Source organism: Trichogramma pretiosum, unplaced genomic scaffold (genome assembly GCF_000599845.2).
Source record: "Trichogramma pretiosum strain Unisexual culture from Peru unplaced genomic scaffold, Tpre_2.0 scaffold37, whole genome shotgun sequence".
NCBI classification, from domain to species: Eukaryota; Metazoa; Arthropoda; class Insecta; order Hymenoptera; family Trichogrammatidae; genus Trichogramma; species Trichogramma pretiosum.
This window is the reverse complement of record NW_019641622.1, coordinates 75,328-95,149: the sequence shown is the minus strand read 5'-3', so window position 1 is coordinate 95,149 and position 19,822 is coordinate 75,328. Positions and strand designations below refer to the sequence as shown.

At 30.6% G+C, this 19,822-nt stretch overlaps 6 protein-coding genes across 11 annotated transcripts; 2 read left to right on the top strand and 4 right to left on the bottom strand.

Moving 5' to 3' along the window:
- The first annotated feature begins 34 nt into the window (after window positions 1-34).
- LOC106648715 (conserved oligomeric Golgi complex subunit 3) lies at window positions 35-3,328 on the top strand. Its single transcript, XM_014365794.2, has 6 exons — window positions 35-278; window positions 477-714; window positions 783-2,138; window positions 2,202-2,444; window positions 2,513-2,839; window positions 2,912-3,328. Exons 2-6 carry the CDS (start codon window positions 526-528, stop codon window positions 3,326-3,328), a joined length of 2,532 nt encoding a protein of 843 aa, XP_014221280.1. The 5' UTR covers window positions 35-278; window positions 477-525.
- Window positions 3,329-3,531: 203 nt separating this feature from the next.
- On the bottom strand, window positions 3,532-5,827 carry LOC106648863 (exosome component 10-like). The gene is made up of 2 exons (XM_014366000.1): window positions 5,558-5,827; window positions 3,532-5,334 (listed from the first exon to the last, which is right to left on the bottom strand). Exon 2 carries the CDS (start codon window positions 5,279-5,281, stop codon window positions 3,977-3,979), a length of 1,305 nt encoding a protein of 434 aa, XP_014221486.1. The 5' UTR covers window positions 5,282-5,334; window positions 5,558-5,827; the 3' UTR covers window positions 3,532-3,976.
- A 338-nt stretch (window positions 5,828-6,165) lies between these two features.
- Window positions 6,166-8,280, bottom strand: LOC106648714. Of its 2 annotated transcripts, none has more exons than XM_014365793.2 (5): window positions 8,182-8,280; window positions 7,759-7,861; window positions 7,565-7,684; window positions 6,710-6,948; window positions 6,166-6,644 (listed from the first exon to the last, which is right to left on the bottom strand). In XM_014365793.2, the coding sequence occupies exons 2-5, from the start codon at window positions 7,843-7,845 to the stop codon at window positions 6,212-6,214; spliced, it is 879 nt and encodes a 292-aa protein (XP_014221279.1). In that variant the 5' UTR covers window positions 7,846-7,861; window positions 8,182-8,280; the 3' UTR covers window positions 6,166-6,211. The 2 variants fall into 2 exon arrangements, with proteins under 2 accessions (XP_014221279.1, XP_023314734.1); XM_023458966.1 differs by having other exon boundaries at window positions 7,759-7,853.
- Window positions 8,281-8,793: 513 nt separating this feature from the next.
- Window positions 8,794-11,006, bottom strand: LOC106648713. Its single transcript, XM_014365791.1, has 5 exons — window positions 10,022-11,006; window positions 9,654-9,940; window positions 9,378-9,584; window positions 9,153-9,299; window positions 8,794-9,069 (listed from the first exon to the last, which is right to left on the bottom strand). The coding sequence occupies exons 1-5, from the start codon at window positions 11,004-11,006 to the stop codon at window positions 8,794-8,796; spliced, it is 1,902 nt and encodes a 633-aa protein (XP_014221277.1).
- Window positions 11,007-11,434: 428 nt separating this feature from the next.
- On the top strand, window positions 11,435-13,579 carry LOC106648862 (adenosine 3'-phospho 5'-phosphosulfate transporter 2). Its single transcript, XM_014365999.2, has 5 exons — window positions 11,435-11,723; window positions 11,820-11,974; window positions 12,044-12,259; window positions 12,390-12,746; window positions 12,823-13,579. The coding sequence occupies exons 1-5, from the start codon at window positions 11,690-11,692 to the stop codon at window positions 13,165-13,167; spliced, it is 1,107 nt and encodes a 368-aa protein (XP_014221485.1). The 5' UTR covers window positions 11,435-11,689; the 3' UTR covers window positions 13,168-13,579.
- Window positions 13,580-13,879: 300 nt separating this feature from the next.
- Window positions 13,880-18,992, bottom strand: LOC106648786 (putative RNA-binding protein Luc7-like 2). Of its 5 annotated transcripts, XM_014365874.2 has the most exons (6): window positions 18,886-18,986; window positions 18,495-18,809; window positions 17,801-17,895; window positions 15,363-15,461; window positions 14,584-15,278; window positions 13,880-14,317 (listed from the first exon to the last, which is right to left on the bottom strand). In XM_014365874.2, exons 2-6 carry the CDS (start codon window positions 18,553-18,555, stop codon window positions 14,239-14,241), a joined length of 1,029 nt encoding a protein of 342 aa, XP_014221360.1. In that variant the 5' UTR covers window positions 18,556-18,809; window positions 18,886-18,986; the 3' UTR covers window positions 13,880-14,238. The 5 variants fall into 5 exon arrangements, with proteins under 5 accessions (XP_014221360.1, XP_023314731.1, XP_014221364.1 ...); XM_023458963.1 differs by having other exon boundaries at window positions 18,495-18,992; XM_014365878.2 differs by lacking the exons at window positions 18,495-18,809; window positions 18,886-18,986 and adding an exon at window positions 15,919-17,550 and having other exon boundaries at window positions 17,801-17,888.
- Window positions 18,993-19,822: the final 830 nt, after the last annotated feature.

Here is a 19,822-nt window from a genome sequence, read left to right as displayed (position 1 = left end):
TGAGCAATCGGCAGGCGTACCTATAACCTTTTTGCGGCGGCTGCTACATTTGCACTGTATACAGACTACAGAGGCCTCTTATCATAGTTGTTGCAATTCATATGGCTGTAGTGTTCGTGGCAAAAATATGGCCGGATAAAACCAGATTAATTTTATTATTGTTTTAATTATGATATTTTATAATTTTTATTCCTTAAAATTTTCGCATCTATTACCGTAAATATTTCGTATCTCGTTGACATTATTCATAAATTTGTGAGCAAGTTTAAATAAAAATGGTGAGAAATGTTTTACAATATTTCAGGCTGTGAACAATTTTTTTACTGCTTATGTTACTTGTGAATAACTATTGTTTTTTTCTTTTTTCAAATCACGTACAATGCTTGATTATTATTCTATACATGCTAAATTTTCATTTTCTTATCTCTGACATGTAAATTTTTATAAAAAACTAATGTGTGTTGTTAATTTTCCAGATAGTTCAAGTTAATACATTTGAGTAATCTTGGGCAGTAAACATTTTACATGAAATCATTCAATATGTCAGGTGCTGTGAGCGTGACAGATAATCTAGTCAAATGGGATTTGATGAATGATCCATTAGCTCCATTAACTAAACAACAAAAGTCTAAGTTATCTGCCTTAGAAGATGAAGTAGCATCTTTGGACCCAGTCAATTTGAAAAAGTTATCTGCTAAATCTGATTCAGTGGAGGTTGTTATTTGAATTTTATTATCTATTTTAATTTATATTACAAAATTCAATTAATTAATTGTTCATAGGATAATAAAACAAACGATGAAGATTCTATAAGTCATATTGAAACTTGTCAAGAGCTTCTACTGTGCTATTCTCGACTTGAACAAAAACATACTTTTGCTGAAGATACAAAATATATTTCTTATCTTAATCAACTAAAGTCTCGACAAAATGAGTGTGATGAACTCTGTCAACAAATTGAAAGTGTCCTTGAAGACTTTAACTCGTTAACAAAGCAATATAATCTTGTTTCTACAAAAACGACTTCTTTGCATGAAGCTAGTGAACAGCTTATATCTGATCAGCGAAATCTTATATCATTTGTAGAACAAATAGCTAAAAATGTACAGCATTTTAAAGAAGTTGATCAAATTATGGACAAACTAGATGCCCCAACTCTTTCAGTAAACAGCGATATATTTTTTGAAATTATAAACAAAATAGATGAAAATATTGATTTTATGATAGAACATCCAAGTTTTAAAGAAAGCAGTCCTTACATTATCAAGTACAGGCATTGCCAATCAAAAGCAATAACTTTAATTCACCATTATATCTTCAGATTATTTACAAAAGCAACTGAAAGTATAATGCATCCTAACGATGGTGACGTTATACAAAAAAATCCAGATGCTGCATTAGCTCTATTTTATGGAAGATTTCAAGCTATATTACCCAAAGCTAAACCTATAATAGAACAAATTGAAGCCAAATCTGAAAAGAGACAGGAATATGAAAGTTTATTGTTTGAATGTCATCAACATTTTTTAAATCATAGAGGATTGGTTTTAGGACCTAGTGTACAAAAAGGTCTTCAAAATGTTAAAACAAAATATAATGGCGATCACTGCAGTTTAGTCAGACACTCTTGTTCATTACTTTTACATGCTTCTATTGATGAATATAGATTATTTTATCAATTTTTTTCTAAACCATCACCAGCACTTCTGGCTTTTTCAGAAAGTCTTTGCACATCTTTGTATGATATGATACGTCCTTTTATAATTCACATTAATCATTTAGAAACTCTTGCTGAAATATGTTGTATATTGCGTATAGAAATGTTAGATGAACATGTGCAAAATAATACTGAACCTTTGCAAGGGTTTGGTAATGTGTGTCTTCAATTACTACAAGATGCTCAAGAGAGATTAGTATTCAGAGCCCATCTATATCTTCAAAGTGATGTAACTGGTTACAATCCATCTCCTGGTGATTTGGCTTATCCTGAAAAATTGAAAATGATGGAAGATATTGCAGAAAGTATAAGAGAAGAGGAAAGGCAGGTGCGCATGAAAAAAATATCTTTATCTAGCATGGAAAGTGGAGCTACAAATAGTAGTATTGAACCTGTTGGAAGGACTCATGTTATGTCAATGGTAAGCAATTATTTATTAAATTAATTGAATTTGAATTAAGATAGTAATTTCTAAATTAATCAGGGTATGGATCCACTCTATCCACGAGGTTCACACATGGGTAATTCTCCTGCCGATTTACATGGGATGTGGTATCCAACAGTTCGACGAACTTTGGTGTGTTTATCGCGCCTTTACAGATGTGTTGATAGACCCGTTTTTCAGTCTCTCAGCCAAGAAGCCATAACATACTGCGTTCAAAGTATTGAGTCAGCACGAGAAAAGATTCAGCTTCGTTCAACGCCTCTAGATGCAGAGCTATTTCAGGTATAGTGTTCAGTAAATCTATAATTTTAAATTGAATTTATTTAACTTAATATAATTGAAAATTTTAGGTAAAACATTTGTTAATTCTTCGAGAACAGATTGCTCCATTTCAAGTTGATTTTACCGTAAAAGAATATAGTTTGGACTTTTCAAAAGTAAAAACTGCTGCTTTTGGCCTTTTGGGAAAGCGCTCAAGACTGTTCACATTATCGAATAACGCGTTGCTAGAGTTTTTACTCGAAGGTGCACCGCAAATGCGAGAACAATTGTTCGATTCACGAAAGCATGTTGATGCGAAATTAAAATTGTCCTGTCAGCGATTGATCGATCATATTACGAAATTATTAATTGAACCGGTTATTTTACTTCTAGAAAGAAGTAAATATACGCAACAGGTAAAACATAAATCAACCCATCAATTTAAAGTCGTTGTTATCTTATTTTTAATCAAATCATTATTTTAACAGCAGCAACAAGAGCAACCTCAAGCTCAAAAATTGTTAGGAACAGCAGAGCAAGTAGCAGCTGTTATAAGTGAAGCGCAGCGATTAATCAAGTTCAAATTACCTAGCATTCAAAACTCTATGCAGCTTTATTTGGCGAACCGAGAAACAGAGAGTATTCTTTTCCGACCCATTCGTAATAACATAGTCGGAGCTTTCGCACAGTTAGGCCAATTACTCAGTCAGTATTACTCTGGTGAAGAACTTATGCTGATAGCTTGTCCATTGCCAGAACAAATATCTGTTATGTTGAGCTCCACTACATTACAAACACAAAAACAAGATGCTTCTGCTGAAATAGTTAATATTGTAGCCACTAATGAAAATGAAGCCAATAGCCAAGAAATTAAGGAATTAAAAACTAATCAAAATAATGATTAAGTAATTTAAAAAAATATTATTTGCTTTAAAGTGAGTTTTTATAAAATTGTATTTTAGATACATATAAAAAATGTTACATATGTGATTGTATATAAAAAATGTATATTATAATAAGATCAGTATTGATATTGTTGTATAGTCATTTTAAAATAAAAATCTGTTTTCACAAAATTGTTATTTTTTGTTCAATCAGAACAAAGATCGCTTCAAAAGGTAGAAAAAAAGATTGAAGATTGTAATTAAAAATTTTTATTTTATTTTTAAAAATCACGCATGACGAGCATTTTGGTAACTTGCATATACCAAATAATTTCATAGAAATTGCACCTTGATGTACACATTTTTTAATACGAGGAAACTAAGTGCTATTTCAATAAGTAAATTTTATAAAATTTTATAGTTTTACGAATGACTTGCAGCGATTTTACATTCTATGTTTGTTAATTAAAATTTCTAATGGAAGTGAATATTTCAAATGTTGAAAATGATCACTGTAACAGTTTTTTATTTAATACAATTGTACATAACACTAAAGTAAAATTTTTACTATAGACTCAAGAATTATTCTATCACATTTACAATTTTCTTTTCATATTTACATATTTAATACAATATTACGAACAAATATTTTATAAAAACACTTAAGTGCTAAAGAATTTTATCTATACAGTCTTTATTATGTACATTTTTAATATCTTCCAAACAAGGTGCATGTGGTAGCTTTCTTGCTTGTTCATTAATTTTTTTTATTTCTGTAATGTTTTCACTTAAAAAGTTTTCATTGTAATTTAGAATTTCCTCATCACTGATTGGTAATTTTTCTGCAATATGTATTAATATTGAATTAGACAAAACATGATTTTCACTTTCATCATCTCTTCTAGCAACTTCAAATCTTAATTTGTACAATTCTTTAAGTGCAAATAATTGCCTATTGTTAAAATTTTTTCTTTTTCGTCTAAGCACATGAAGAAAACTGAATTCACTATTAACTGGTTTTGCATACACTTTTTTACATACTTCCGTACTTTCCTTGTAAACATTTAACAGAGATTGTAAATCTTCTTTATTGTTCTCAATTAGAGCATTTGTCAATACATCCTTTATGTATAGCAAATAATGTGTATCCTCGCGAGCATACTTCAATAAACTTTTTGTTAACGGTCTTTTTCTCCAATCAGACATTTGAAAGTTTTTTTTTGAATTCTTATCAATGTTTAACTGACAACATGTTGTTAATAGATATGATAAACTTAAGGGAAATTCTAACTTTTTAGCAGCTTTTTGAGTATCAAACATATTTACAACGTACAATGAAAAATCTCTTTGTAACCAAATAATGTCCATTTCGGCAGAATGAAAGACCTTGAGTATAGTTGGTTTTGTGAAAATATCATTTAAAACATGTAATTCTGAACGTAAGCTCAAAGTATCTATAATATAATCAGTATCTCTAGTGGATATTTGTATGAGACATGTTATTCCTTGGAAACTTCTTGGCGAATGATTTTCCAAGTCTACAGCAATTTCACTGCAAGTTTTTAAATTTTCCAACATATCATGAAGCTTATCTTCTTTGTCAATGAAGTATAATGGTGTATCTTCTAATGGCTGAAATCTTTTAGTCAATTTTTTTTTAAGTTGCCATGAAGGTGGATGAAAATTCTCTAATTCATATTTATAAGGATGACAATATTCATAAGTCCCATCAGATTTCAATTCAAGCTGTAAATCAAGAGGTTGCATTGAATTAGGTTTATACATTAAAGTAGGTTTCCAAATAGTTTCACTGTTGTCAACTTTCTCTTTGAACTTTAACTGTGGTTTTGGTATATCAAGTTTTTCCACTTGATATAATTTTTTTGTTACTTGCTGGAGTCCTAGTTGAGCTTTTAGATAATTCAAAGCATTACCCCAAATTGTAGAATAATTATATTTTTTAAAGAAAGCCATTGTATTGCAGTATTTTATTTACTTCAAACTTGAACCTCTGGAGATGTCTGCTCCTGTTAGTAGCAAATCATATCGAGTAAATTATTTTGGTATTAGTTGAAAATTTTAAAAACTTGGGTAAACTTGCTAGTCAACAATCATCAGAATATCTCGAATTCCACTTTTTCAAAACAAATATTAGAGTAACAATTGGATTGATGTGCTTAAAGAGTCAAATGGAAAAATTGATGATTTGAAAATCAGCATTTTTACTCAATAAACAATTTGAATTTTTACCGTTAAATTGTTGTTATTCCAATGCACGCTAATTTCTGATAATTTCGAAAGCTCCACTTTTTCTTTTACAACAATGTTACGAAACATGAAGAGGGAATTGTAAACTGCCAACTAAACATTTTTAATGTATCAACATTCATCAAAATTTATTTTTTAACTTTTTTTTTATCATAGAAAATTATTTTTCAAATAATTGCACATATTATTGCTGTCTGTAAGAAAATAAAAATATACGTAGGTTATGAAATGGTTTTCATAACATGCAGACACTCCAAACTAGCAGAAAATAAAATAAGTAATATGCTGCTGAACAGGCGAGCATCAAGCATGTAGTTGGCTGAATGAAGCTCGAAAGGCAATTTTTTAACTAGTCTGAGCGTCTCAGATTGGGAAATTTAATTCGAACGTCCCTCGGGTGTTTTTATAATTATTTGATGAATTAAAGTGATGTCAACAGAACTTCTTGATTATTGAATTCGGGTTATTTTTATAATAAATGAAATAATAAGTTAGTCGAAATTTAATAAATGAATTTTTTTATTCAAGTTTAAAAAGAGTATTAGTAAAAAATTACATGCATTTATACATAATTTTTCAACTGACAGGTTTGAAAGAATACAAAAATAAAATTAAGGATTATATTTCAACGAAAAACTATAAACTTTTTTTTTCTTTTGGCCCTAGCGTATGAACCCAAACGGCTTTATGCAAGCTCTGGTAACCTAAGGATTTGAACAATTTTAGTGCCGCTGCGTTATCCTCTACAACGTCTAATGCCGTATCGATATTGTGTTCGGTTGCCAATCCCTTGGACGCTGCTCGAACTATTGCCGCACCGTAGCCTTTTTTTTTGTGGTCATCAATGGTTTGTAACATACTAAGACCGTCCCATTCGCTGTGTAATACCCACGCAACCAGACGATCGTTGTCCTTCAAAAATAGACCGAGTCCACCATTGTATTCGACTAAAGTGTACAAAAAATTAAATGATAATTCAGGGTTTTTCTTGTCACGATGCGGCCAAACCGAATGAATCTCCTTGACATGCTTAAGATCCAAATTTTCGACATAAACCTCGGGCGGAATTCTAAAAAAAATGTTGCCAAGCGTTTTATAACTTGAAAAGTTTAAACTAAATCGACAGTAACTCACTCCACTAATTGTTGAGCACAATCTTCTTTAGTTTTGTAATGACAAATAGTGACGGTTGAAAATTCAGTGAGAATGTTCATTTGTTTTAATGACTCTGATAAAACTTCCTCGAGATTTTCATGAACGGCACAAAATATTACTTCGGACCAATGGATTACTCTTGGAAGATCAAGGATTGATTTTTGCAATAGTTCTTTTGTTTCTTCAAAACTGAATATTACAACCCTACACGTCAGAAGCTAAAAAAGTAATGATTAAAATAATTTTTCATCGACTTTGTGTTATTAATTTATATGTATAAGTTTACTAATGGATTCAACAAACTTATGAAATTCCCCGCAGATCACGCGTATGAGAATCGCCTTGTGTGGTGTGCTGATGGAATTTTCGATCGTTTGTCAATTGGCTATTAAGGCACTTTTTAGGAATGCCTAATTAGTTATTCGATTCGGACAGATTATTACTGCGTAAAATTATTTATGAATAATCTCTATTATTTTTCAACAAAAGTACGCCGTGTTAAGCGTTGCTCGATAATAGGAAATTTTTCCTTACTTTCAAAATTTTAACGAGAATACTATCTCAAATTATACATTAATCACTATATAAAGGCTCACTGATATTTAAACATATTCAAATGATAACTCCCTCGATAATTACGCACGAATGCTAAATTAATTACTTTACAAAATATGTTCCATGAAATTGATTTTAAATATTTTATACATTTAAAACAATAAATTATCAGTATAACTATCGAGTAAAACTCAAATTTTGTTGACACGGTTTATCGTTTGAAATCGTGTCTTTTCGGTTACTGTGCAACTTGCGAATAAATAATATTAATTTACTTACTGAAAGCACTCCAATAAAAGTGCCAGTTTCATATTTTCCATTTGGGCAGTATATTTGATATAAGTCTTTATCGAATCCAGTAGTCATCCATCTAATCGCATTGTTCAGCCAATAGTAATACTAAGATAACATCAAATATACATTTTTCGAATTGATTATAAGTACTATTAATTTAAAAGAAAAAAATTATTAACCTTTATATATTTAGGCCATTGTCTTTTTAGCAAGTCTCTCAGTAAATGCCAGTCTTCTATCGGAATAGGTTTTAGCACGTTATCCATTGTTTGACCTAAATAGCTTTTTAAATAAAAAATCGTTTGTAAAATATTTTTGCACTCTTTAATGCAATCTAATGAGTATTTTATCGAAATATGCAAAGTATTTATATTTCAAGAAAGTATAAGAATATAATTGTTAACAATAATCTCGAAGTTAATTATCATGAATTAGATTAACAAAATATGATCATAATTCAATATCTATCATATTTAATGAATATTGTATATGATCGAATTCTTAAACGTACATTTAAGTACTGTTTAACAATTGGATTTACTTAGTGAATTATTAATAAATGGTTCAAAATAAATTCTGACTGGGCTAACTAAAGTATTCACCTGTTGCTCGAGAACAAAATAATTGGAAAATTAGTCCTCTACTCTTAGACTGAAACAAAAATTATTCTCGACACTAGCTGACATTATTGAGAAATGAGGTATGTTGCTATGAGCGAGTGGCAACTGAGCTAAGTTCTTCACGTGTTACATTGCAGTTACTTTCAAGTCTTATTTCAGTCGAATGTACTTATTTAAAAATGACGGCGGCATACCCCGTTTTGCATTGATCACTAAATTGAGAAATATTTTTAATCAAATTAATGATTATAGTCATAACAATTTTTGCGCGAGCTATGTAATGAAGTAACCTATTACACAATCTTTTGCCTAAAAAAAGATATAAACATTTTTTGTAATGATATTCAAAAGTATTTTAAATAATATAATACAAAGAAATTTTTAAGGTAAATTTTGCTTTATTAATAATTTTTGAAGTAAATGTCAATGGTATACAATGCACATCAGAAAGGCTGTTTACCTCACATTTACAATGCTGCTCATATTAATTTGTATAATATTAATTTGAATTTTCATTTTAAGGATAAAATCATTAAAGCACAATATCAGCACTACAGTAATGAAACGAAGTTTCAAATATACTATAAAAACTTACTATGAGCGTACTGTGTTACAATTTTCATAGAATTTTTCAAACTTTATTCCATGAACATGTAGAATTATATTTTGCAACAAATTTTGCAAATAATAGGAAAGTATATTTGGCTGTGGTAGACTTATGGATGCCTCAGTGATAGCTTTTGATAATAGAGGTATTGCATCTCTGTTCAAATATCCTCCTGCAGTAAGAACCCAAAAAATATTTTTACATTTTTCTACAATTTTCATAAATGTTTTATCCTGTATTGTTTGAGCCATGAAATATAAATGCTGCAAATAAATTTTTATATTACTTTTTGCAATTACTACTATATGTTTTATAAGTTTAACTGGTTAAAAAATACTCATTTTACCGATGGGTAAAGTCTCCATGGAATACCTAGTTGAGGCATATTTATTTCACAAATGGTACAATCACAAATCAAATTAAATTTTTTTAATTCTTCATGCCTGTATTTTACTTCAAGATTGAAAAATTGTGGAATGTAGTTAATAAATATCTGTAAAATGTCAATAAAAAATGATAAATTATCATGAAAAATAAATTAATTATAGAGAATTAAATTAAAAAAAAAGACCTGAGAATTTTTTTTAATCCTTCCCAAAGCAACCACAGCTATTTTTCTATTGTTTAAGTAAGTGTACATAGCATTTGGTTGACAGGAGTGATTGATTAGACTTGTCAATGGAGACATACAAAAAGATTCATTAGTGTCATCAACATAAGATTCTGAGTATTTTTCAAACTCATCACACAATAGCCATCCATTTTGTACTTCTTGATACTGAAAATATTAATGGATTATAAAATAATTTTAATTACAAATCATTATTGATTAGTTAATATATTATACTTTGAGTCCATATTGGTCTTTTATTGAGCACAAATTCAATAATAATTTGGCCAAAAAAATAACATCTTCATTAATCATGAAACTTTTCAGGCTTTTTAATTGTATCTGTTCATGTAGAAAAGAATGCTTCACAAAGCATATAATAGCCATCCAAACACCAACATAAATAGCATCAGATTGATTTCTTGATGTAAAATTATTATTTAAAGAAACTTTTAATGAATAAACTGATTCAAAGTTGTTTTTCATAAATTTTTTCGCTTTGTTGTTATTATCTTGAGCATCACCTGCAAGTAAAAATTCTTTCATTATTCTAATAATATTGTTGTAACATAACTTTCAGATTATTTATGATTTTAACAAATTACCTTTTAAAATATGCTCAACCTTGTTTTTTAATATGCTTATCTTTTTGGTTTCTTTTAAGCCCTTTACAAGTAACCGTACACACAAGTGATAAGAATTTATAAAACCTGGGGCTACAAGTGAAATTTGTGGAATCAAAGAACACTCTGTATCATGGTATTTAGACCAAGCTTCTTCTTGACAATTGGTCGAGCAGTACAAGGTATTGTTACATGTATTGCAAGGTATTGCTTTCCAAAGTATTTTGAAACAGTAGCTGCAATTTGTGTATTTTTTTTTGGCATCTAAAACAGTATCATAAACTTGATCCACAAAAATTATTTTTCCAGGTTTAAATGATCTTTTTGCTATCAAGTGGGTACCAAACTTATCATTGTAATTAACTGAAATAGCTGCTTCAACATCATCTGCCTCTTGATCAAACTGAGCACTTTTTGCTACATTAATTTGATAATTATTACTATTTAGTATACTCATTAACTTGCAAGCTTTTTCTGATTTTGATACGTAGTATGTTCCTTGGGTAAGCTCATCTTTATCCAGCTTAGTAAGACTCTCTTTAGCTTCATCCAAAACTTTTTTGTAGTCATGTGAACCAAGTTGTTTTAAACATTCCATTTTACGACACAGCAACTTAATCTTTAAAATAAGGCTCCTTGTCATGCCCAAAGTACTGTCAATCACATCAATACATTGTTCATATTTTTTGACATGAACTAAAAACGCGGACAGATTAGCATTAGCAAAAATAAATTCTTTGGAGCCCATCGGTGCAAAGGCTAAACTCTTGCAGTAATGCTCAAGAATTTGGTAGTGCATGCGATGATTGTGTTCATTGTTGATAAAAAGACGATTGCCTTCTTTTCTCAATTTGTCTGCAATACTGGCATTTTTATGCTCCTGAATAGGTTTCAATTTCCATGCTCTGAGAAAAGTCTTTTTATGAATATTCAAGTTTTCGAAAATGGATTTCTCTTGATCACCCATAATAATGAAAATATATCTGATGTGTTTTCAGTAATACTTATACTTAGTAGACAAATCGATGAAGTCGAAAAACTATAAATCAAGAATTCACTGATTCTCGAACTTTACTGTCCCGAATCCCGATCGTCAATCGTTATTGAATAAATGCGGTGATCAGGGAATCCCCTAGTAGGAGGCGCTTTATGGTGGATTGCTCATTGCTCATAGCATAGCGGGAGTAGCTTTATTATTATTATTTTTTTTTATGAATTTCATATCGACAAAAGCGACAAATTCTACCTCGAATCATTTGTTTAAAATTTTATGCATCGACAAAAAGTTTAATTCAAAAAACTGATCTCTGTCGTGCAAAATATTATAAAGTACTAACTAATAACAGTAGATGACGCGCTCCTCTACTGAAACGTTGTCAGTGTTACTACCGACTTGCAATTGCACTTTGCTGGCACAACTTAAAATTAGCATACGAATATTTGCTTGTATTCTTTGTTAGAATTTATTTTAACCAATTTTCTGTCAACTAAACTGAAATGAAGTAGTTTCAACACGAGAAAAAATTTTCACCTACCTTCAAGTTTCATAGGCCATTATTTTTCTTTTAATGGAAATAGAATGCCGGCAAAACAAGGTTAGCCAGAATAGAACCAAAACAAACGCCCACTCGTTGACATTCAAATATCAGCATGTCTCGTAACAAGCGAGAAATTGATTATCAAGGTAGAAATTTAAGATTTATATTTTTGTATTTTTTGATAATATTATTTGTGTATGATACAGTATGATGTTATTTTTTCAATCGTGAATGTTTTTTAGTGATATCAATGGAGAATGGTTCTGTTCCTAAGTTGCAACAACAAAAAGATGTTAAGTTATTTTGCTTTGATCTTAGTGATTGCAGTACAAAAACACAAGTATTCTGGTGTAGTATTGGAATCTTCACGTGTTATATTATTTACGGATACTTGCAGGTATATTTGTGGAATTGAGATTCATCATTGGTTCTAATGTTAAATAATGTTTCTTTTACAATTTAATAGGAATTGATATTTACCCTTGATGGATTTCGACCATTTGGATGGTATCTAACACTCATACAATTTGCCTATTATACAATATTTGGATGGATAGAATGCAAAATAAGAAACATAAGTAGAAAAGTTTCTATTAGTACTTACTTACTGCTTGCATTGTTGACTCTTGGAACAATGGGATTTTCTAACTCATCATTGGGTTACTTGAACTATCCTACTCAGGTCAGTCATAGCAATATTAATAATGAAGAATTTTTCCTATAATATGTTTCAAATTTGAATTTCAAATTGTTAAATTTAAACAGTTAAATGCTAATAGAGACATTTCTATTTCAAAATTGCTATTTTATAGGTGATTTTTAAATGCTGCAAGCTTATTCCTGTGCTGATAGGAAGCATCATCATTCAGAAAAAACGCTATGGTTGGCTGGACTTTTTCGCTGCAAGCCTTATGTGCTTTGGGCTTATACTTTTCACTCTTGCTGATAGTATGATTTCACCTCGCTTTGATATTATTGGAGTAGTTATGATAAGCTGTGCCCTACTTTGTGATGCTTTAATAGGAAATATTCAGGAAAAAACAATGAAAAAATTTAAAGCAGCCAATGCAGAAATTGTTCTGTATTCTTACAGCATTGGATTTGTTTATTTGTTCATTATACTGCTTTTAACAGGAGATTTTTTCAAAGGAACAGCTTTTTGTGTAAAGGTAAATTATTATCCATTCTATAATTTTTTTTGGTAATAGGCATAATTTTATTCAAAGTAACATTTTCCAATTTTAGAATCCAGTTGAAACCTATGGATATGCCTTACTTTTTTCAATCTCTGGTTACTTAGGAATTCAAGTTGTTCTTTCATTAGTTCAATCTAGTGGAGCTTTTGTAGCAGCAACAGTGACTACTTGCCGTAAAGCAGTAACTATTATAATAAGTTTTTTCCTGTTTTATAAACCTTTCACAAGTCAATACATTTGGTCTGGACTTTTAGTCGTGATTGGAATTTATTTAAATATTTATAGTAAACAAAACCCTGACAGTTTCAGTTGTAACAAAATTTTTAAATTTATAAAATTATGTGTAGCACGTCAAAACAGATTACAGAAAAGACTACTTTTATCAAATGTTTGATTTTTGAAAATTTGAATTGTGGATATTTTTAGTGTTTCATGATGGATTTTGTGTGTGATTTTTATTGTTATAATAACAAACTAATGAATGTAATCTTTGATGAATATTTTGGTATTTTTTAAAACTACTGTTTTCCCTGCTTGTTTTACATTTTTTGTATATTTCAAGCAATTGAGCATATTTTAGTTGATTGTTAATGATAGCAGTATTATTTACTGTATTATAGACTTTATTTATTGTTACACTTTTATTGATGAACATAAATTTTAAGAAACTTTGTTGTAGATATTGTTTTAGTAAATTTATATAATAAAAATTTGTCATAAAAATGTACACCATTATTGAATGTAAAAGATTATGTCTTTGTGATATTAATACAAAATAAATAATAAAATCAAAAAGGCTGAAACAAGTAAATATACCAAATATGGAATTTTTTTAGACCCATAAAGCTTTTAACTCAAGAAGAAAGTTAATTCACAATTTTTAAAATGAATAGATTAATGAAAGTTTGGTAATGATGAATCGATTTAAAATCCCCAAAGCATGATGTCATTATATTGTTATTTATTTTCAATTATTTTCTTCCATAAAATAGTTATAAAAAGTCAATAAGTTGGATAAAAATTAAATTTTAAGTGACAAAGAAACTGATTGAAATCACATTTATATATTTATTATTGCTTAAGTAAATAAAAAAGGATTTACATTATTGTAGTTGTAATCATTGTTATTATTATCTAAATGAAATAAATCATTAACCTAACTATTTATAATAAAACATACAGTTTTGCTAAATTTTACAAGTACAAGAGAATCGCCGTTTTATAATTCACAACTGAAAATAAAAATTCTCAATATTCAATTTAAAATTTATTAATGAATTCATTTTTTTCTTCATTAATTTCTAATTTAAGAGTATATTATAATATAATTGATGCCTGAAATTAATCTTACTATTTATCTTAATATACAAAATCTATTCAAGCATTTATCATATATTAAATATTATAAATTAGGTAAGAATAACCGTACGATGTTTTGTACGTTAATGAAAGGACATCTTTGAAATTATTTTTTGCGGTCGTTGGAGCCACTGCGATGAGAGCGTGATCTTCTATTACGACTGCTGCTGCGAGAACGCTTAGACCTGAAACAAAAATATAATTAAGTTTCGTAAATAAAATGTAATACGTTTTCTATAAAAATGTAACATTTAAATATTGTTATCAGTTAATCGCTTCGGCTGAAAAATCATTGTACAGACAAAAAGGAGATTCATAAGAATCAATCGACTTGATTGAATGAAGCTCAGATCGGCCGTTTGATTCATCATAGTAAAAATTAAATATATAGAATAGAAAATATTAGTTTTAAATATTCTTGAAATCAAGTACTATTGAATAATCAAATTACCTTCTCTTATCACGACTACGACTCCTTGACCTAGATGCCCTCCTTCTATCTCTGGACCTTCTTCTATCTCTATCTCTTCTTTCCCTATCCCTATCTCTATCTCTTCTGTCCCTGCTTCTATCCCTTCTGCCATCTCTGTCTCGCCGTTCTCTGCTTCTGTCCCTACCTCGACTACGACTTCTGCTTCGACTCCTGTACCTGCTTCCTCCACGTTCGCGATCTTGAATTTCTCGTCTCTCTTTTCTACGTTTCTCCATGGTACTTTCCAGTTCGGCAAGTTTTTCACGGATTTTAATGAAGCCAAGATGTAATTTGCCACCAAAATGGTCCGCCAAACGACGGTCATTGTCGTGAATTCCCAGATAAGCCGAGCACACTTCACAAACTCGGAGCTTTTGTTGTTGATATGACGATGCCGGCATGCTGTTACGGTACTCTTGTTCAGCATCATTTTTCTTTTTACGCAGCTCGTCAATTTCACCCATGAGCTTCATTGATTCTTCTACGAAGCCTTCTTCGCCCAATTGTTCAGCTTTTGCCAGTTTTTTACCGATCTCTTCAGCCAAAACATGAACGCTATTGGCCTTGGCGGCTACTTCAGCACTTAGCTCTTCTTGTGTTTCAGCTAGTCGCTGCTTGGCTTGCTCAGTACGACGATCGCAGTCGGCTATGAAGTTTTTCAAGTGTTCATTGGCCTGTATAAAATAAATTTAATTAGTTGCTAATTGATAGAACTACTTCATGAATGAGAATGAATAACAATGTGTAAAGATACTCACGTCAATGTCATAAAAGTGATCTTTCTTCTTCTGCGCGTTCTCATAGTCAGCACGCAATGCCAAGTCGTGAATTTGAGGACATTCTCCCAAGTCCATGCGCTGCGATTAACAATCAACTTTCATTAGTTTTTGTAAAAAATATCATGAAAAATGAGATCCAATTTTTTTAGATCCCCTTTGATAACTGATCATCGATATTAAAATATTGCGCGGTTAATTTCATTTATTACAGGTAAAATGAGTATATTCTATAATTATTGTAATAGTTTCTTTCCTAAGACAATGTGCAATCAAAGGGTATAAAAGGTTCAGTACTCTATACTTTTATCATATAATTGATTTTTAACTGATCATTATTTTTAAGAAATTGAACACTTTTTGATTGCAATCTAACTGAAATTTCAAGAGATGTTTACAAAGATAAAACATCAAATAATGTTCACCTAAATTGTACAGATTGATATGAATTCTTATTTTATTATAGTTAACTTCCTTTTGTGAGCTATAAACATTTTTATTCGTTATTTCGAATATGATTTGCGTTTGTCAGACTTACAAAGGCATTTGTGTCTTCGGCAAAAGTCTTCCACACTGGTTAAACAGAACCTATTGTAGTGAATTTGAAAGGCTGTGCGGTTGAATCTGCTTATGGTTGAACTTTTGAATAAAAGTCAATAAATTGATAGAGACATTGCTCCTATACACAGGAAATAAGAGAGCCCATCTGATTTTTTGTAAAATAAGTTTTACTGCTCTCCAGATAAATTTAAGTATTAATATATTTCATTGAACTCATGCCCGATGAAAACTGCTTCATTTTTTTGCAGTTAAATCATCATATCATTTAACATACAGGTAATAGTAATAAAAAAATTAAATCAAGAGAGTTTAATTATTAATAAAATAAAAAGAAATAACAAATTATTAACTTTCTATAATGATAGTATGTTGGTTTGGACTCACTTACAGAGTAGCTACCCCCTGCGACGTCTGACATTGAGAGATGAACAACGATGAATTACACGCATCAGCACAACCTTAAGTTTTATATTTCATCAATTTAAAACAATGACTTAGCAGAAGTGAATCAAAATATTCTTTTCGATTTTCAATCGTTTGCTTGGTAACCAAGTAATTACAACAATTCCGAATATAAATATGGATTTCTAAAAAGTTTTTTCAATTTATACGTACGATAAAAACCTCGCTCTGCTGTTTTATCCATAGAGCCAAATCCCTTTCTTCCACCTACTTTGACGGTTTCTTTCACAAATTGCCAAAGTTCTAAATTTAAGTAAAAAATGTATTCAACATAAAGTCAAAATATCAGTTAAAAAGATTCTATTTCACTTGCATAAAAAAAAATCTAGTTGATGTATCAATCGTAAAAATGAAGAAATTTATCCCAACTTTTGGCAGTTTGTGAAGCTTTACTTACAGTCAGTGCCTCCCTTTTTCTATACGCTTCTGCGAGCAAAACAAAATAAATTGAACTCTCTCTTCTGTAGTCACTCATACTCACGGAAAGTTTTAGTGTTTCATAACTTTTCTCTCTTGGGTTTAGAGAATCTGATTTTGGCAGTTGAATATGAATAATCTTTAAACATTTTGTTTTTCAAGAAACGCTCTACTCACCCAAGCACGCAACAGATCAAGGGTAGTTCAACATGTGTAGTCTTGGAATAAAGCAAAAAATGGACTTCATTTTAATGTGTACTGGAAAAAATCCAGATGAAACTCCAGTGTTACTCTCACTTCCAAGCAATCAATATAAATATATGTGCATACACCCTAGTAGAAGTTTTTACAAGCAAAATTCATAAATTTTACAAGATATACTTGAATACTGCTATCATTTGTATAATTCAGAAAAATGGATATATAAAAGCATGATTCAAGTAAAATCAAGTTAGTTATAAATTTTCAAGTTATTTTACTTTCTACAAGAGTCTTTTTAGGTAATTGTGTATGCAACACAAATCAACCAAGTAGTTTAAGTATATTAAGTAGAATCAATGATAAATGTAATACGTACGTAATATTATGTGTTTTTGAAACTATTTTTTAGTACTTACGGAATGAACGCGTTACCATATTTCAACATCTAAGAATCGAACATAATTCAACAGGGTATCACAAACAATTGGTTCGCAATTGTTTTTCCAGACGCTCTGGAAATAGAGTACCGCTGGATAACAGTACAGCATTAGTTCCAAATATAGACTGGGGTAAGATGAAGTAATTTAAAAAAAAAATGAAAGGAAGTAAATTATCAAAAATAATAGCGTAGAAGTATTTGGAGTCAAATGAAAAGTATTAACACCTATCTAAAATGATTACTTAATTCTTTCATTTGGTAGAAAAGTCCTATACAAGATTTAAAAGATAGACCAACTTAACCAAATTTTAGGACCTCAAGGACCTCCCAATGTACTCACCGTGGATGATAAAATTTCATGAGGGCAACATGCAAGCAGAAAACTTTTGCAGACTTTGGGATCAGAATATTTCACTTGGAACTTGTTGTTTTCACCTAAAATTGAAATAAAAAAAGACATTGATTAATTAAACTTTTAAAAATTGAACAATTAAGTATATTATTGTTACTTATAAAATATGAATTAAACAAACAAATAAAACAATTCTTTTATGAGACATAAAATCTATTTGAATCACAGAAGTTCTGCAGATAGTCCTTGTTTCTATTGATCATTTATAATTATTAAATAAACTACCACAGATACATCACAACGTCTTAGTGATATATAATGGATTAATAAGCATTTTGGTTTCTTTAAGTATGGTATTATCTATATAACAACATTTTAATTCTATAACATTTTAGCTTTATTAGCAGGATATTAATATTCAAGTTTTTACAAATAGAAATAAACATGAAAAAAGCTGCCGCGCGTTCTCATGATAAATGTTCCCGATAGTATACAGGCGTGGGGGGCTAAAATGATAAGATTAACAAGAACTCGCGGGACTTACGCCATCACATTTTCACGGCTAGATATAGGTAGCAACGCACAGAACGCATTGAGTAAAAATATTTTTCATATTGTATTTGTATTTATACGAGATGGTTTTTTGATAAATATTAACGTGTAGAGTAAAAAAAAACCTTACCGTTGCGCCCGGTGCCCATGAGCTGGTCGAGCATAGCACGCATCTGGTCGTGGGCCGTCATCTTGGACGACGGCGCGGGGAATCGACTATGGATGATAGCAGCCTCGAAGCTGCAGCGAACGTTTTCTCTGTACTCTGGGTGGTAAAACAAAAGCTCACCAAGCTGACAAGACAACGATGTTCGTGGTCACTCGGACGTCTTATCTCGGATGCGACGTGAATCGAGCAAGAAATCAGCTCGAGCAGAGTATAAAGAGAATTACGCCTCAACTACGGCGTCCTAGCCTAGCATTAACAATATGCCAACTGTGAAGTCTGAACAGTTATATGTTATATGGTGAGGTAGATTGTAGAGTGTAGACGTTGAGCGCACTGCGCAGTGCACACTCACACGTATGTTAAGGCTAGTAGCTATATGTACTCTGTTGAATTACGTGTAGATATTGGAGTCGTAACTCCAATACTCTGGACGTAGCTTAGATATTGGGAACAGTTTATGGCTTACATGCTCATGATGCGCAGCAAAGCAGTTCTATTCCCGTCCAAACTCCCGACCACGAAAGAAACTAAGATGGCGCCAGCGCGGTAAATTCAAAAATATATTAAAATTTGAATTTATGCTTAAGGTTTTTCTAACTCGTGAAATTGATGCTTTATCTAGAAGATTTTGCCCTTTTGAATGCAAATCAGCCTAGCTCCTTATACTGATGCAAAAAATTCACAAAAACTGGAACAATAGAAAGAACATCCTATTAAATAAAAAGTGCATGACGTAAATTTGATGGGTGAAGGGCTTTAATAGTTAAAAAATTGAACTATATCGATCTATGCGCAACTACATGTAATATTTGAACATATAAATACCGTGGCCAATTTAATTGCTTGCATTAGAAAAATAGGACCAGCGATAGGCAAGTTTTCACTTCTTACTACTTAAATAAAGCTTCGTCAACTAAAATATTTGGGCATCCTTGTGATATCGATGGAAAATTCCCTGATCTTTCTTCTAGACTATTTAGAAAAATCTTAAAAATGAAGTTTTCGAGATAATCAACTTTAAAGGTTTCCCGGCGATTTTTCCTAGGAAAATGGGAAACTTTGGGTTACTTGGGTTACTTGGGTTACTTACTGTTATTACAACGATAACAAATTTATGTCAAACAGAAAATACCATACAGCCAATAACCATCATAGCATCATGCGGATAACCATTTTGATACTTATAATTATAGTGAAAAAAATAAAGCTTGAATATAATTATGAAAGAGTTATACTTCTGCTCAGGCAGATAGTCAGCAATGGGACTTAAAATATTGTGTTCTTCTATG

Excerpts from the sequence above, each read along its gene's own strand:
- LOC106648713 (XM_014365791.1), bottom strand. The coding sequence starts at position 11,006 with ATGGGTGATCAAGAGAAATCCATTTTCGAAAACTTGAATATTCATAAA. Across the intron at positions 9,585-9,653 it reads AAGACCAATATGGACTCAAA|TATCAAGAAGTACAAAATGG; the intron begins GTATAATATATT and ends TAATATTTTCAG. Across the intron at positions 9,070-9,152 it reads CATGGAGACTTTACCCATCG|CATTTATATTTCATGGCTCA; the intron begins GTAAAATGAGTA and ends ATTTATTTGCAG.
- LOC106648863 (XM_014366000.1), bottom strand. The coding sequence starts at position 5,281 with ATGGCTTTCTTTAAAAAATATAATTATTCTACAATTTGGGGTAATGCT.
- LOC106648715 (XM_014365794.2), top strand. The coding sequence starts at position 526 with ATGAAATCATTCAATATGTCAGGTGCTGTGAGCGTGACAGATAATCTA. Across the intron at positions 2,445-2,512 it reads TAGATGCAGAGCTATTTCAG|GTAAAACATTTGTTAATTCT; the intron begins GTATAGTGTTCA and ends TGAAAATTTTAG. Across the intron at positions 2,840-2,911 it reads GAAGTAAATATACGCAACAG|CAGCAACAAGAGCAACCTCA; the intron begins GTAAAACATAAA and ends TTATTTTAACAG.
- LOC106648714 (XM_014365793.2), bottom strand. The coding sequence starts at position 7,845 with ATGGATAACGTGCTAAAACCTATTCCGATAGAAGACTGGCATTTACTG. Across the intron at positions 7,685-7,758 it reads AATGGCCTAAATATATAAAG|TATTACTATTGGCTGAACAA; the intron begins GTTAATAATTTT and ends ATGTTATCTTAG. Across the intron at positions 6,645-6,709 it reads TGTGCTCAACAATTAGTGGA|AATTCCGCCCGAGGTTTATG; the intron begins GTGAGTTACTGT and ends CATTTTTTTTAG.
- LOC106648786 (XM_023458963.1), bottom strand. The coding sequence starts at position 18,555 with ATGACGGCCCACGACCAGATGCGTGCTATGCTCGACCAGCTCATGGGC. Across the intron at positions 15,279-15,362 it reads ATCACTTTTATGACATTGAC|GCCAATGAACACTTGAAAAA; the intron begins GTGAGTATCTTT and ends TATTTTATACAG. Across the intron at positions 14,318-14,583 it reads CGTAGTCGTGATAAGAGAAG|GTCTAAGCGTTCTCGCAGCA; the intron begins GTAATTTGATTA and ends TTTTTGTTTCAG.
- LOC106648862 (XM_014365999.2), top strand. The coding sequence starts at position 11,690 with ATGTCTCGTAACAAGCGAGAAATTGATTATCAAG. Across the intron at positions 11,724-11,819 it reads GCGAGAAATTGATTATCAAG|TGATATCAATGGAGAATGGT; the intron begins GTAGAAATTTAA and ends AATGTTTTTTAG. Across the intron at positions 12,747-12,822 it reads GAACAGCTTTTTGTGTAAAG|AATCCAGTTGAAACCTATGG; the intron begins GTAAATTATTAT and ends TTCCAATTTTAG.